Here is a 14605-nt window from a genome sequence, read left to right on the forward strand (position 1 = left end):
CTCAGTGGGTTAAAGCCTCTGCCTTCGGCTCAGGTCATGATCCCAGGGTCCTGGGATCGAGCTCCGCATTGGGCTCTCTGCTCGCTGGAGAGCCTGTTTCCTCCTCTGTCTCTGCCTGCCTCTCTGCCTACTTGTGATCCCTCTCTGTCAAATAAATAAATAAATAAAATCTTTAAAAAAAAATAAGCACATGAAAATATTCTTAGCATCATTAGTCATTGGGAAAATGCAAATCAAACAGTGAGATACCATTTTATACCCCTTAAGATGGCTATTATTCACACACACACACACACACACACACACACACACACACACACACACAACAGAAAGTTGCAAGTGTTGGCAAGGATGTGGAGAAACTAGAACCTTTGTGTTCTGCTGGTGGGAATGTAAAATGGTGCAGCCACTGTGGAAAATAGTATGACAGTTCCTCAAAAAATTAAAAATAGAATTACCCTATGACCCAGCAATTCCACATCTGGGTAAGTACTCAAAAGAATTAAAAGCAGGAACTCAAATAGATACCACACACCTGTGTTCACAGTGACATTATTCACAACAGCTAAGAAGGTAGAAGCACCCCACGTGCCCGTTGGTGAATGAATGGATACACAAAATGTGATACATACGTACAGTGGCATATCATTCAGCCTTAAACAGGAAGGGGATTCTGACCCAAGCTACCACATGGATGAACCTGAAGGACATCAAGCTAAGTGAAAGAAGCCAGTCACAAAAAGACAAATTCTATGTGGTTACTCTTATATGAGGTTCCTAGAGCAGTCAAAAATCCCACAAGCAGAAAGTAGAGCAGGGGTTGCCAGGGGCTGGGGGAAGCGGAGAATGGGGAGTTATCATTTAATGGGTTTGGAGCGTCTCAGTTTTGCAAGGGGAAGAACATTCTGGAGACAGGTGGTGGTGGTGGTGGCTGAGCAATGTGGAAGTACTTAATGCCACTGAACTAGACACGTTAAAATGAAAAATTTTATGTCATGTATATTTTACTACAGTTTAAAAAAAAAAAATCAGCTTTCCAGCCTCTCCCTTTCAGCATGTTTAGTGATGAGAGGGTTTCCAGTGTTCTTGAGAGGTTGAGATGCGGTGCCTGGGGGCCTGTCTGCTCCGGGAGTCTCCTGCTCTGGGTCATGAAGCCAGCGCTCTTCTGGGAGGGGCTAGAGCAGGGAAGCAGCCTCCCCCTGTGCCAACCTGTTTAGATAATCTTTCTGTGAGGTCCTGGGTCTCTGGCGTTGCCCTCAGTGGATGTCGATGCTTGTTAAGAGAGACAGAATACCAAAAAGACAATGAAAAATGGCTTAGAAACTGAAAAACTGGGTTTTTGAGGCAAGGGGAGAAGAAGAACTGGAAAAGAGGAAATGAAAAAGAAATGTATTTGAAGCCCAATTTGCTTATGGGAAGACCCTCCCTTTTCCAGGGAGAGGGATGGCGTTGTCCTCAGGTTGGTAGTCGTGCCGGCCCAAGCTCTGCTCCCCAAGTCCACGTGCATGCAGCCAGTCTGAAGTCCTCATGGGAGTGTCCTGCTTCCCTTCCAGAGAGTTCCCCTCTTCCTGGTTATTTCAGGATAGGCTGGAGAGAAAAGCAGGACTTGCCACCCTCTCATCAGCCACGGGAGAGAGCTCCTCAGGAGACCTGGCAGCTAGGACAGGCCAGGGAAGGACAACCATACCAAAGACATCTATCCCCAGTGGTGGCCTGCAGAAGGTTTATTTATTTTGGTGCTTTCCTTTACAAGATCTCAGGTTCTTCTGAGTCTCATTCAACCACTCTAAGTATGGAGTATCATCTTCAGAATTCATGCAAGGTGTTTCCTGAAACATCTGGGTCCCCAGCACCTAGCCCCATGGTTGGCATGCTGCAAGCATGAACACGTGTTTGTGCAATGGGTGGTTGAAACTGATGACCCTGCGGAGTCATCTGGGAGCCTTAGTTCATAGCTAAGCATGTGTCTACCTGTGTTTCTACTGTGGTCCATTTTGGTCTTAATCTGCCAAGTTTGCTGTATAAAATAATGAGTTCTGCTTACTGCATATGGGTCATAGTAAAAGCACCTGCGAGTTACCCAGCCAACTGTGCAAAACACATCCAACAGCCCAGATATACAGTTGAATGTCAGTGCATTCGTAATGGTCTTTTTGCATTTTAAGGTCATGAAAGTTTAGTATTTACTATTTGTTTAAAAACAAAACAAAAACACCTTAGAGGAAAGAAGATACAGAAGACAATCTCCACATTTATCCCATGAGTACTCTCGTGGGAGTCCTGAGCCAGAAACAGCTGGTCGGGATCAATAACCCCACCTACAGATGATCTGATTCACTGTCCTTTGAATACCTCCCTAGTTAAAGGTCAGAGAGCCCCCGCTTTCTGCTGAGGCCGAGGAAAGCGGCGTCCCCGCCTTCGTGCTGCTCACAGTGACACGTGAGGAATTATTCTGGAAGGTACCAAGGGCCTCAGAGGAAACAAAGATTGCCACCATGGCCATTGGCACCCCTAGGGAGCAGGGCCCCCCATGAAATCTCCAGCCCCCAGGGACATGGGTCCTGCTTCTAGTCTCCTTCGTGCTGCTGAAACAAAGCCAAACAAAACTAAATCCAACCCTTCATGGCGTAGTCAATGAGAACACGCAGGACGTAAAGTCAGAGAATGTGGGGAATGTGCAACAGGCTGGAATTCACAGCGGCAGTTCCCTGGGGCAAGGACTCCAGATCCCAGAGAGAGGCATCGTCCACCTGTGGTCCCAGAGAGCTGGTTCAGTTTGCCGGCACCCTGCCTGGTTTCCTCCTTTCTGGCTCCCATCCTGACTTTGAGTGGAGGGTGCCATTTCGATGCTACAGAGCCTGATGGATCCCTCTGCCTTCGTCACATCTGGCTCTGGGCTCTTCCCCTTGGAGGATCCCCATTCTTTTGGACTCTGCCATCACCCACTGAAATAGGCCCACATGTCTCCTTTCTTCACTTGAGCCCCCATCCTCAGACCCGAGACTGTGGGGAAATCGGGGCCATGGGAACTGAGTCAGAACTAAAGACAGGGAAGCTCTCACAAGGCCTGGCCTTTGGGGAGGGGCCGGTCAGTAGCGTTGCTTCAGGCTCACTGCCTCCCCCATTTTGGAAATGACCAAGGGCTTTGTGGTTCAGAGAGAATAAACTGGTTTTTGTTTGTCAAGCCAGATTGTTTGATGGGAAGACTTATATGCAGATATTTCCTGGTCACGTGTTTGCTTACTAGATGGCTCCTGGCCCAAGGGCACTTGCTGACCAGCTTCCTTAGCGAAGCAGAGGGCTGGGCGTCCTGGGCCCCTCCCCCCAAGGGAGACAGCACTCCAGAAGCAGTCCTGACTGCCCACGTCCACGCTCGGTTGCTTTGTGGGTGGCACCGGTGACTCTCTTCAACAAAAGTGCCAAACGTGGACACTGAGGGAGGTCCTTGAGACACGGGCAGTGTGATTCCAGGGGTGTTTTTGTTCACCCTGTCGGGGTCATTTCCAGCTTGGGTGCTAGTTCAGTCACTGGTCCAAGTTGAGATTCACAGCCGAACCGGGAGCAAAAAATGAGCCAATCCGGGGTTTCTTGAGGTGATTTATTTTAGCTAAATATGTCAGTTGTTTGTTTGTTCTAAAAATACCGCTAGAAGGAAGGGGGCGTATTCCAGATTGTTGACACTTTGACTGAAATGAGAAGCAAAATGTAACTGATAGGGGATCTAACAGGAGCTCCTGCCTGTCATGAAGAGGAGGCCGGGTTAGGATACTGGAGAGGCACAGCCGAGTCCTCGCAGACGGGGGTCGGTCCGCAGCACCTGCCCCATCGGGGACGAGGGGCTGCAGAGTTCTGGAGAGCGGGGCTCCTGCTCCTGATACTTGAGTTTGTTAAATATGTGTGGGGTCCATCTCCCCAGGACCCACAGACCTGGGAGCCTGGGCCGAGATGACACTCAGGGTAACAGCGAAGACAATGTAGGGACATGCCGAATGACCGCCCAGATGGGCTGGTGCACGTTAGGCGGCATCTCCTTCTTGAGCAACTTGAGAACTTAAAAGCAGTCTGAATTTTAGAACTTCCTTAGTGGTTAAAAACTCCCAGACAGAAGTTTGTGGGTAAGCCACAGGGTCAGTTCCTAGACAAGGTTTTAACCCTAGAGAAGAGCCACACTCGTCAAAACCACCTTTGGTGCTTGCGTTGGCAAACCGGCAGGGAGTCGGCGTGGGCTTTAGGGTTTTACACAGACAACCAAGTACTCAGATTTGACTCCTGAAAAGCTTATAAACCGGGGGTTTCTGTCTGGCTGCCTGTGTGTTGACATTTGCTCGCAGAGTCCTGTTAGGTCAGCGCACATTTTAAAAATGTTTGGATTTGATTACCTCTTGGGTAGGCGGGCACGACTCCAAATGCTCCTGAACGTCTTGAGCCCGGCTCCTGTTTACTTGCCTGGTTGTGGAAGACATTGGAGTTTTCTGTCCCCGAAGAGGACTCCCAATGGCCGTGGATGACCGCTCAGGGCTCTGAAGACTCAGGGTGCCCTGTACGTGGGTGACCATGTGAATGTGCCCCCTGGGTTGGCATACTGACCCTCCCTGGGGACAGTCTCAGGGAGGACCTGGACCGGGTTCTAGGGCAGCTATCAGAAAGCCATCCCAGTCTACGGCCATACCACCCTGAACGCGCCCGATCTCGTCTGATCTCGGAAGCTAAGCAGGGTCGGGCTTGGTTAGTACTTGGATGGGAGAAAGCCATCCCAGGAATCCCTCCAGAAGGAATGGAAGCATTCCGTTCAAGGTCATGGGTAGAGGCCCCCTCCATTTGTGGGCTTAATGGAAGTGGTTGATCAGAATTCCCACTGAATTTAAGTGTAAGATACTCCCAGAATTCTTACTGGAGTAAAATAAATACAGGTAGAATTTCTTTTTTTTTTTTAATATTTTATTTATTTGACAGAGAGAAATCACAACTAGGCAGAGAGGCAGGCAGAGAGAGAGGAGGAAGCAGTCTCCCTGCGGAGCAGAGAGCCCGATGTGGGGCTCGATCCCAGAACCCTGGGATCATGACCTGAGCCGAAGGCAGAGGCTTTAACCCACTGAGCCACCCAGGCACCCCAATACAGGTAGAATTTCTTAAGGGGAGGGGCAGTTATGGGAAACTCATTCCTTTGGAGGTCTTTGGAGAAATCAGCACATTGAAGGTTAGGATGGAGAGTTATGAACCAGAGTGGGGGTTCCTGAACTTAAATTTGTATACAGATCACGCGGGAGTCGTGTTACATGAAGATTCTGGCTCACCAGGTCTCAGGTGGGTTTGCACTGGGGGCTCACTGAGGCTGCTGGCCCCGGACCACACTCCTGAGTAGTGAGGCATTATAGGGACCGCTCAAGACCTTGTCCAGCTTTGGATTAATTGGAAAAATCTCTATATATTTTTTCCTAATGAGCCAATGTATAGTGTGTCAGTGCAGCAATGAAGTAAGCCAAATGGTCAAAGAAATTGTCTGTTTCCTGCGTTACAGTTGAGTAGATGGACCATTCATGCAGGTGATGTTTACTGAACGTTCCCCATTAGCGAGTCCCTGAGCAGTATTTGATGTCAAGTGGGAGCGGTCCTGTGAACTGGTTCCTTACTGCCCGTCGCTTCCAGCATCTGTCAGAGGACCCTCAGGACGATTTGAGGCTGCAGCTCTGGGGCTGGCAGAGCTGTAAGCCCAGCATCATCCACTCTTGTGGTGGAGGGGACCCTGCTGAACTGTGTCAGCCCCAAGGACTCCCCGGCCAGGCACGGTGTGGCTTTTCAGTGACAGTGACTCAGCCCAGGATCAGAGGCTGCTTTTTTGCTGGCAACACCACCATCTGGGATTGGATTGCTTTGACCCCCAGCCAGGAGAGTCTCGGAGACCAGCATGCAGTAGGCCTCAGGAATGTTGGTGACAATGACATTGAGTTAGATTCCCTTCTTGAGAGCCACAGTGAAACCTGGAAGAAACCCCTCGTTCCGCTGTAAGGGGTTGGTTCAATCTATTTGGTCCCATTTCCCCTGCCTGACCAGTGAAGGGCTGCTTGCTTCTGGGTCCTTTCAGACTTTGTTCCCAGCTGACTCATCTGGCTTCAAATTTCCATCTATCTGCCCTTCGTCACCACATGCTTTTGACACATCTCTTTTGATTTCTCCTGCCGTTCTGATCTATGACTGACAACCATCTTCTCAATTTAAAATTTCATTTCAACAAAGCTGTGCCCCCCACACTAGCCCCCTCTGCCCGACCTGTTTCTTTCACCTGGTGACCGATTCGCACATTCTTTCAGGTGACCCTCCTCTCGGCTCCCAGGTCAGGCTCCCTGGAAGGGAGAGATGGGGATGGCGTTCACGGTCTCCATGGCTGTGGCCTCACTTGGGCAGACACCACGTGCTTTTCTTCACAGCTGTTTTGCGTCCCTGCCTACATTCAGCAGATAAACAAAGAGCAGGCTGAGCCCAAGAGCGTTCCAACCCAGGCCAGCACAAAATACCAAATGTTCAAGGTTCCTGTAATTTTCATTCTGAATCAGCTGCCTCGAAGACAGCATTTACAGATCGGCTAATTAGTGTGGGGTTTGTGTATTAATATGCATGTTTCCTCCTTGATGCACTTAATGAGCACATTTTTTTTATGCTGCCAGATAAGGTCGGAGGGAATCATTAATTTAGTATTTCTCTAAACTTTTCTCATTTACTGTCATCAAGAGTTCTTCACCAGAAAGTTTTGTAAGGCATATTAAATTTTAGCATTTAGAAATATCTACCCTTGGGGCGCCTGGGTGGCTCAGTGGGCTAAGCATCTGACTCTTGATTTTGGCTCAGGTCATGATCTCAGGGTTATGTGATCGAGCTCGGTGTCAGGCGTAGAGCCTGCTTAAAATGCCCTCTTTCTTCCTCTCCCTCTGCCTCTCCCCACCTCCCTCTCTGGCAAAAAAAGAACAAATAAAAGGAAGGAAGGAAGGGACAGAGGGAGGGAGGGATGGGAAGGCAGGCAGGCTGGCCCTTTTACCATTATCTCAGGCCCTAGTGTTATATCCCAGATCCCAGACACCACTCCTGGGCATATCGTGGACGCTCACACCTCCTTGACAATGCTGAAGATGTTGTCCATATGCCCACCTGAAAGGCCCTTCCCCAGCACCCCCCACCCCATAAGGGCTCCACTTCTTCTCTGCGGTCTTCCATGACCCCCAGGCAGAGTCTCCTTCCTTTTGTGCTGCTGTAGAATTTTGTCCATATATCCGTTCATCACATATCATGTGTACAGAACACTCGACCATGAGGGAAGATACCATGTCTGATTCCCCTTTGTAGCCTCAAGGGCATAATAGGCACTTTTAAAATGATTGACAAGGGGCGCCTAGGTGGTTCAGTCAGTTTAACGTCTGCCTTCAGCTCAGGTCATGATCCCAGGGTCCTGGGATCAAGCCCCGTGTCAGGCTCCCAGCTCAGAGGGAAGTCTGCCTCACCCTCTCCCCTGGCTCATGCCCTCTCTCTCTCTCGCTTTCTCTTTCTCTCTGTACCTCTGTCTCGAATAAAAAAACTTTAAAAATAAATAAATAAATAATAAAATGATCAACAAAAGGGTGAACAGATTTGAATTCATTCTCAAGTACATTGACATATAGGTGCTCAACGGTACAAGTACAGGATTTTAACAGATTATAAAAGACATTTTATAGATATGAGGTGAGGAAGGAAATAGCTTTCTGCCCGAGGCTGGGAGTCACGGAAGATGTCAGACGGTGGGGTTGTCACAGTTGCGTGGGGGAAGGGTCCTGGGGGGAGGACTTCCGGGAGGTAGACGCAGTACCTTGAGCTCAGTGGGAAGATGTGAGGGTCTACGTTGAGCTCACGGAGTGGCTGTGGGGTCCAGCAGGATGACACTAAACCAGACTATTCCTCTGGACGTGAGGGTCAAGGCGCTGGGGGCAGTTTCCAGGGAGTCAGGAAAGTCTTCCTGAGGAAGATCATCAGACATCAAACCAGGCCCTGATAAAAAGCCACTTTGATACGTTCCCTGAGGTGCCTGAGGACAAGTCACAATGCCACACACCCCAGAGCTTCGCCGGGGGGTGTATCTTCTTTCTAAATTCTACACCAAGCCGAACGCGGCTGTTCTTTCAACAAGTATCTTGGGAGTCGTAAGAAATTACAAAAATAGGGTAAAATATTATTTCCCTTGGGTTTAATGAAAGTAAAACCTTGATTAAATGAATCCTTCAAATGACTAGAAATTTACATGCCTGAACTTTGGGGTGAGAGAGGCAAGTCACAAAAAACTCAGGCCAATGCGATCATTTTTTAAAGTAGCTCACGTGATATATCCTAGTAACAGTCCCCCAGAATCGCAGCCCCTGTCTTCCTGTGGCCCCGCTCGAGTTCCAGGGCCATAATCTGTCCCTAAACCGGGAATCCTGCCTCATGTTCGTGGCCAGGTCTTTTCTTCTGCTTGGACTCTAAGTTGTTGAAGGTAAGGGACTCTATTTTATACCTACTTTAAATTCACACAGTAACACAGGTCTTTGCATTATCATAGGGTCTTACGTATTTGGCAATGGATTAGAAAATGCTGTCTATTTTCGTTAACATCAGGAGTGCAGTTAGAATATTTTTTTTTCCATTTTATTTATTTTTTCAGCGTAACAGTATTCATTCTTTTTGCACAACACCCAGTGCTCCATGCAAAACGTGCCCTCCCCATTACCCACTGCAGTTAGAATATTTTAAGTCACTCTTCCTTGTTTCTTGTTCAGTGGATCTGGGTTTGTAGTTCTGGTCTACCAGTGACTGGCATTGTGAACTCGGGCAAATTACCCTAGATCTAACCTGCAGGGTTGGTGTAAGAATCAACGATTAAATATTTCAAGTGTCTGGCAGCCTCTGTTGTTCTTAATTTGCTTGTCTTGAAAGCAGAAGTTTCCTGGCTTGTTGCTTATTATTCCAGGGTTGAGAGGTCTCGTATTTTCGTATTTTCTGGAATTGCATTTCCATTTGGGAGCTTTAGCTTCTAGTACCTAAGGTTGGCTTTACTGAGGTGAGGGGATGGAGGTAAGGAGCTATTTGACCTGGAAGATGAGTAGATGCCTGAAAAACAGAGATAGATGGAAAAGGTATTCCAGACAGAAAGTTTAATAGCATGTGCAAAGGCCCGGGGTCTTGAGGGAGAATGACATGGAGGAAGCCGATCATGGCTAGAGTGGGAGATGTACACGATATACAGTAAGCAGACCGAGGCTAAGCATTTGGGCAGGAGCCAGATCAGGAACAGCATTGTGTGTGAGATGCTAGATTTGGGCTATCGGTAACATAGTCAGATTCATCCATCAGGAGGCTTCTTCCAGTCTTCATTAATTTCCTGTAAGTTTCAGTGAGTCTCTGAACCAAAACTGTTGTAATTAGGTTGATGAACTTTGAGCCAGATATAGGGAGTAGGAGTAGACCACTTTCCCAGCACATGACTTCTTACCAAGAGAAACACCTTACTTAATTCATGGTCGGACTCGGCTGCTGTGGCCCGTAGACAGTGCCAGCCTGCGGTCCCTTCCGCCTGCTCATTCCACATGCAGGAGTGTCAACGATGCTGGTTTGTCCCGGGCTTTTTCATCACTTCTTTCTTTTCTTTTTTAAGATTTTACTTATTTGAGAGAGAGCAGGAATGGCAGGGAGGGGCAGAGTGAGAGGGAGAAGCAGGCTCCCCACAGAGCAGGGAGTCTGATGCGGGGCTCATCCCAGGACCCTGGGATCAGGGCCTGAGCCGGAGGCAGTTGCTTCACTGACTGAGCCAACCGGGCGCCCCCTTTTTCATGACTTCTAGTTTTGTCCTCTGGGTTTCCTCAGTAGGTTAAATCTCTGATATCTTTGGATATAACTGCAGCAAACCAGTGCCAATCACTGTTTGTGTTCTCTTCATTTCTGTGCTAATGTGGCATACGCCCAGCCCGATGTTTTCGAACAGTCTTGAAATGTGTGCGCAGGGTTCAGCAAATACGATGACAAGCATCGCTTGTCCTGTGTTCAGGACCGTCTCTGCCCATATAGCCAAGCTGAAGTTTGGGGACGTGGTGAGGAGGAGCAGTGTCCCAGAGGCGGTGCCTCTGTCTCCTGCTCTTATTTGTGTATCTGAGAGAAACCAGGTGTATCTAAGAGAAAACCGGGTTCAGTTTGTCGGGGCCCATCGTCTGGGAGGTACCTGACGCGTCTGCCAGGCTTTGCTTTTGCTCCCCTGCCCATGTTTTCCAGCTTGTTCTCTCTGCCAGTCTCTCTGTCATGCTGTTCCTCCTGCTCCACTTCCAGGTGCCTTCCCCATCATTTCTGTTCAGCAGTTCTACTATTGTTCTTCCTGTCTGGCTCTCTGAAATTCAGCCCACACCTTTTCAACTCCATATCCTGAGTCAAGTGTTTGAAAGCTGTTATTTCATGTTAATTAGAAGTTCTTTTTCCAGCCAAGAAGCCTTGCATGCAACCGTTCCCCCAACTTGAGGCTTAGAGACAAGCTCTGGCATTTTGTACTTGGGGTACAGTTAGAGGAAAATTGGACAGTTAGAGCCACACACCACTACATGTAGGGCAGCCTTCCCCATGACCTCACCCCCTCCCTGGGGCAGGTGAATGCCAAGCTTGGCTAAGCCAGAAGAGTTTGCTGTGCCTCCCGGAGAACATCACCACAGTCCTAGTTGGGATCTCCCTTGGCCAAAATTGCTTGGCAGGAGGGTCTCTGGCCTCTGAAAAAGTCTCTACCAAATGCTGCAAAGTGACCCTTTGGAGTTTCTCCTTCCTTTGCAATACATCTCCCAGTTGACCCACGTTTAGTGGGAGATTGTGATACAGAAAAGCTCCTACCACTTTCTGAACTGGTGAAGACATCAGCAGGAGCTGGCACCTGGCTCCTAAGAAACCCCTCAGAGAACTTGCACTTCTTGAAATGTTCTTGAACAGAAGGCAAGCCCTGGTCTCACGTCTGGCCTCAACCTTTACGCCCACCTGCTTGTGGCTCAGGGGTGCATCCTTGCCTCCACCTGGCCCGTTGGCCATCATCCCAGGTGTCCACAGACCCAGGCTCGAGGAGGCTGTAGCCCTGAGCCCTCCCAGAGCCACCAGCAGCCCCTTGGGCATCCTGTGTTCCATCTGGAGGGAGTGGGTGGTACGAACCCATTCCAGAGTTTGGGAGGTGATGCATTAGGACCACCCTCTTTCCATCGCCCACTGAGAAAAAAGAGACTTCCTCCAAAATGCCTTCGAATGAGACCATTACATCATGCGTGGTTGAGGAATTCTCTTGTGTGTCTAACTTAAATCACTGGATATGCGTTTCTTAGTCTTCTGTGGTTTGTAGAGAAAGTCAATGAGCAAATGTGGATTTCAGGCCCTCCCAGCCTTACAGCACAATCCTAGGCACTGTGGAAGTGAGGGGGTGGTGTTCTATTATGGAAGAGAGATAAGTACACCCACCAAGAAGGGTCATTACACACCTTCGTTGTGTTTGTGAAGCGCCAAACATAGGGCCTGGCACAGAGGATGTCTTTAATAGGCAGGAGCTTCCCCCATCTCTTTCTTCTCTGTATTATCATTAACAGCAAACACCAGCTAATGTGATGGAGAGTAGAGCAGACAGAGATGTAAACGTGATATTATTTGAGGAGATGGGTTGTAACTGGGCTTAGAGTTCAGGAAGAATTTAGGAAAACAGTAGGTTCATACAGATCAAAACTGAGGACACAGCATGTATATTCATAGAGTTAGGAAAGAACCTGGCCTTTGGCCAATCAATTATACTGGTAGGAGTACAGGGTCCAGAGGGATGCATGGCGCAGAATGAGTTGGTGAGATAGGCGTGGCTGGTGGGCAGGGGGCCTTCGAGGACTCAGTAAGGAATTTTGACTTATTGTTACAAACAGTAAGGAATCACTGTAGTTTCTTGAGCTGGGACTGAAACTGATTTTTAGAGGTTTTCATAAGGTGGTTTCTTAGAGCTGGGCAACTCGGGGGAATAGGCACACCACCAGGAAGGTATCTGGGCTCATGCTGGGGCTTCCCAAGGGTAGTATTAATGAGCTCAGGGACCAGGGGAGCTGAAGTCTTCAGAAAGGCATAAGTAGAATTTGGGAATGGGATAACCAAGGGACCGAGAAAGAGAGAAGGGTCTAAGCTTAGCTCACAGAAGGTCTGGACAGAGGGTAGAGCCATTGGTGGTAAAAAAATGGGGAAAAGAGAGTTGATGATTGTGGAGTGAGCTAGTGAAGTCCTAGTCCTACAGTAGCAGGGCTGGGAAAGTCTGAGGGGAGAGCCTGAGCCAGACGCCCCTTCTTTATGTGCCTTTTCGATGCTTACGAGACTTGTTCACCTTCACGTGATGAGGATCTTTGTGGAAAGGGATTTGTAGATCATTTATATCAACTGACTCATGTCTTCCATGTAAATCTGTAAATAAATCAAGATTTGCTTTTAATGAATTTTTGAAGTTTTGCAAATAAATCGGTTTTGTTTTAAAAATCAGGCTCTTAATAAAATCCCCACGTTCTCAATAAAATTAGCCACTCTGATGCTTTTAAGTTGATCTCAAATCATCACGTTGGCTGCACCAGCATTTGCCTTCAATCTACAAGGCCACATATTAAGCTAGGAGTTCTGGAACCCTTGGCCCTTGCTGCCACCACTTGCCTCGGATCAAGCCTTTGCCCACCCCATTCTAGAATGAGTGCCGTCACTTCCGGGTCTAGGCCAGGCCATGCGGGTGGTTCTGGTGGGGACTCTTTGGCTTGACCTGTGTTGTTTTCTCCTTCTGTCTCCCTATCACAGACTACTGTTTTCCAAAGTGAAGTTGGAGTCTCTCTGCCGGGGCCCAGATGAGGCGCTCCTTACTTGTAAGCACATGTTACAAATATGGAAATCCTGCTACAACCTAACCAATCCCAGGTAAGAGGCCAGCGGGGCCTGTTTTGCATGGTTTTTGCATGGGTCCCCACCTCCCAGAGCCGTCTCAGATGGCACTTGGCAGGCAGGCATGCCTCCTGCCCCCCTGTGCACCTCTAGGTCCTCGTGAGCAACAGATAATCGTGGTGGAGCCATACATATCCATTTGTCAGGAGCTTTTCTCCCAGGGGCTGATGAAGACTGGGGCTTGCTTTTCTTCTTGCTGCCACCGTGACCCATGAGGCCCAAGGCTCAATTGATCTCCACCTGATTTCTCTCAACCAGCCCTTTATTTAAGTTTGTGGACAAGTCTTAGCATCTTTCTGGTAATTTATGGATAGACTAGTCAATTACATACTTCAGATGTAGGGGGTCTTAGAGTAGTATTTAAAAGACCTGCAGAGACAACAGGCCATTTCCTACCAAGGAAAGTAGAGATCACCACGATGGGCAAGATAAAGTGTAATTTTAAGCCATTAAAATCATGACACAAACAAATATAAAATGAGCATGTATCAGAGGTTTTATTTACCTCATTAACTAACGAGGGAACTGGTAAAATGTTAAGACTCATTCAGAGAAGAAGATATCCTAGGGGCGTGTGGGTGGCTCACTGGGTTAAAGCCTCTGCCTTCATCTCAGGTCATGATCCCAGGGTCCTGGAATCGAGCCCTGCATCAGGCTCTCTGCTTAGCAGGGAGACTGTTTCCTCCTCTCTCTCTGCCTGCCTCTCTGCCTACTTGTGATCTCTGTCGATCAAATAAATAAATAAAGTATATTAAAAAAAAAAAAAGTTACTGAAATGAATTTGCAAAGAAATGCAAAAACAGTATTCTTATAGGACAATGAAATATATGGTTTGGGGTTGTCTTTTTACAGGGTGGAAAACAATTTTGTCTCATTTGCCTGCAGAACAGTAAAATGACCTTAATCAGTTGGAGTCAAGGGCACCCCCCACCCAACTGAGGCCAATTAATCGGGGAAAGGCACCCTAGTCAACTCCCAAGTCACTACTGAAAGACACCCACTAATTGTGCCCATTTGCAAGTCTTGGGCAGTTTTTCCTGGCATCTATTTAAATTACTAAGTGTGTCCTGCCCTAGGAAGTCATTTAATGAAAAGGGACCTAATAATTCAGGTGCATTCAGACAACAGCTCATACACTTGGAGCGTTTTTTAAGCTCATAGCAAGATGTACGGACAACCCACAGGAGGCTCTTAAACGTCGGGAGGCTAAAAATATTCAACTGAAATCATAAATGTGTACTAAGGACGCCACTTGCCCCTTACAGCCCTGGGGGAGGCAACAGGCTAGTGGCCTTGCTATGCAGGCGGTAAGCCCAGGAAGAAGAAAGGTGGGATGGGCGTTAGGGAAGCGGCTGAGTGCAGGAGGGGTTCCACGTGGGATTTTATTTCAGCAGTTAAAATACTCAAAATCAGGGCCCTCTGTGTTAGGGGACGGGTCCTTGTGAACTAACATTTGGCAGAGTTGTGACCGCAGCCGGGCCTCGTGGGCAGCGCAGTGGGAAGGGAGGGAGCTCATGCTGTCCAGCCCCAGGCCAAGCAGGCAGCCCCCGTGCCCCTTGCAAAGCTGGAGTCGCGAGAATCAGCCAAGAATCCCCTTCGTAGCTCAGCCTGTGGCACGTGATGGCCCCATGCTCCATCTTCCTCT

At 48.4% G+C, this 14605-nt stretch overlaps 1 protein-coding gene across 6 annotated transcripts in view; it reads left to right on the plus strand.

The window, feature by feature from the left end:
* TTC7B (tetratricopeptide repeat domain 7B) overlaps positions 1-14605 on the plus strand; it is a 248341-nt gene that overhangs the window by 169101 nt on the left and 64635 nt on the right. For all 6 annotated transcript variants that reach the window (XM_046007995.1, XM_046007989.1, XM_046007990.1 and 3 more), the window contains one exon: positions 12820-12936. In XM_046007995.1, the coding sequence (XP_045863951.1) occupies positions 12820-12936 (117 nt within the window). The remainder of the gene's footprint in view (positions 1-12819; positions 12937-14605) is intronic.

This window comes from Meles meles, chromosome 6 (genome assembly GCF_922984935.1).
Source record: "Meles meles chromosome 6, mMelMel3.1 paternal haplotype, whole genome shotgun sequence".
Classification (NCBI taxonomy): domain Eukaryota; kingdom Metazoa; phylum Chordata; class Mammalia; order Carnivora; family Mustelidae; genus Meles; species Meles meles.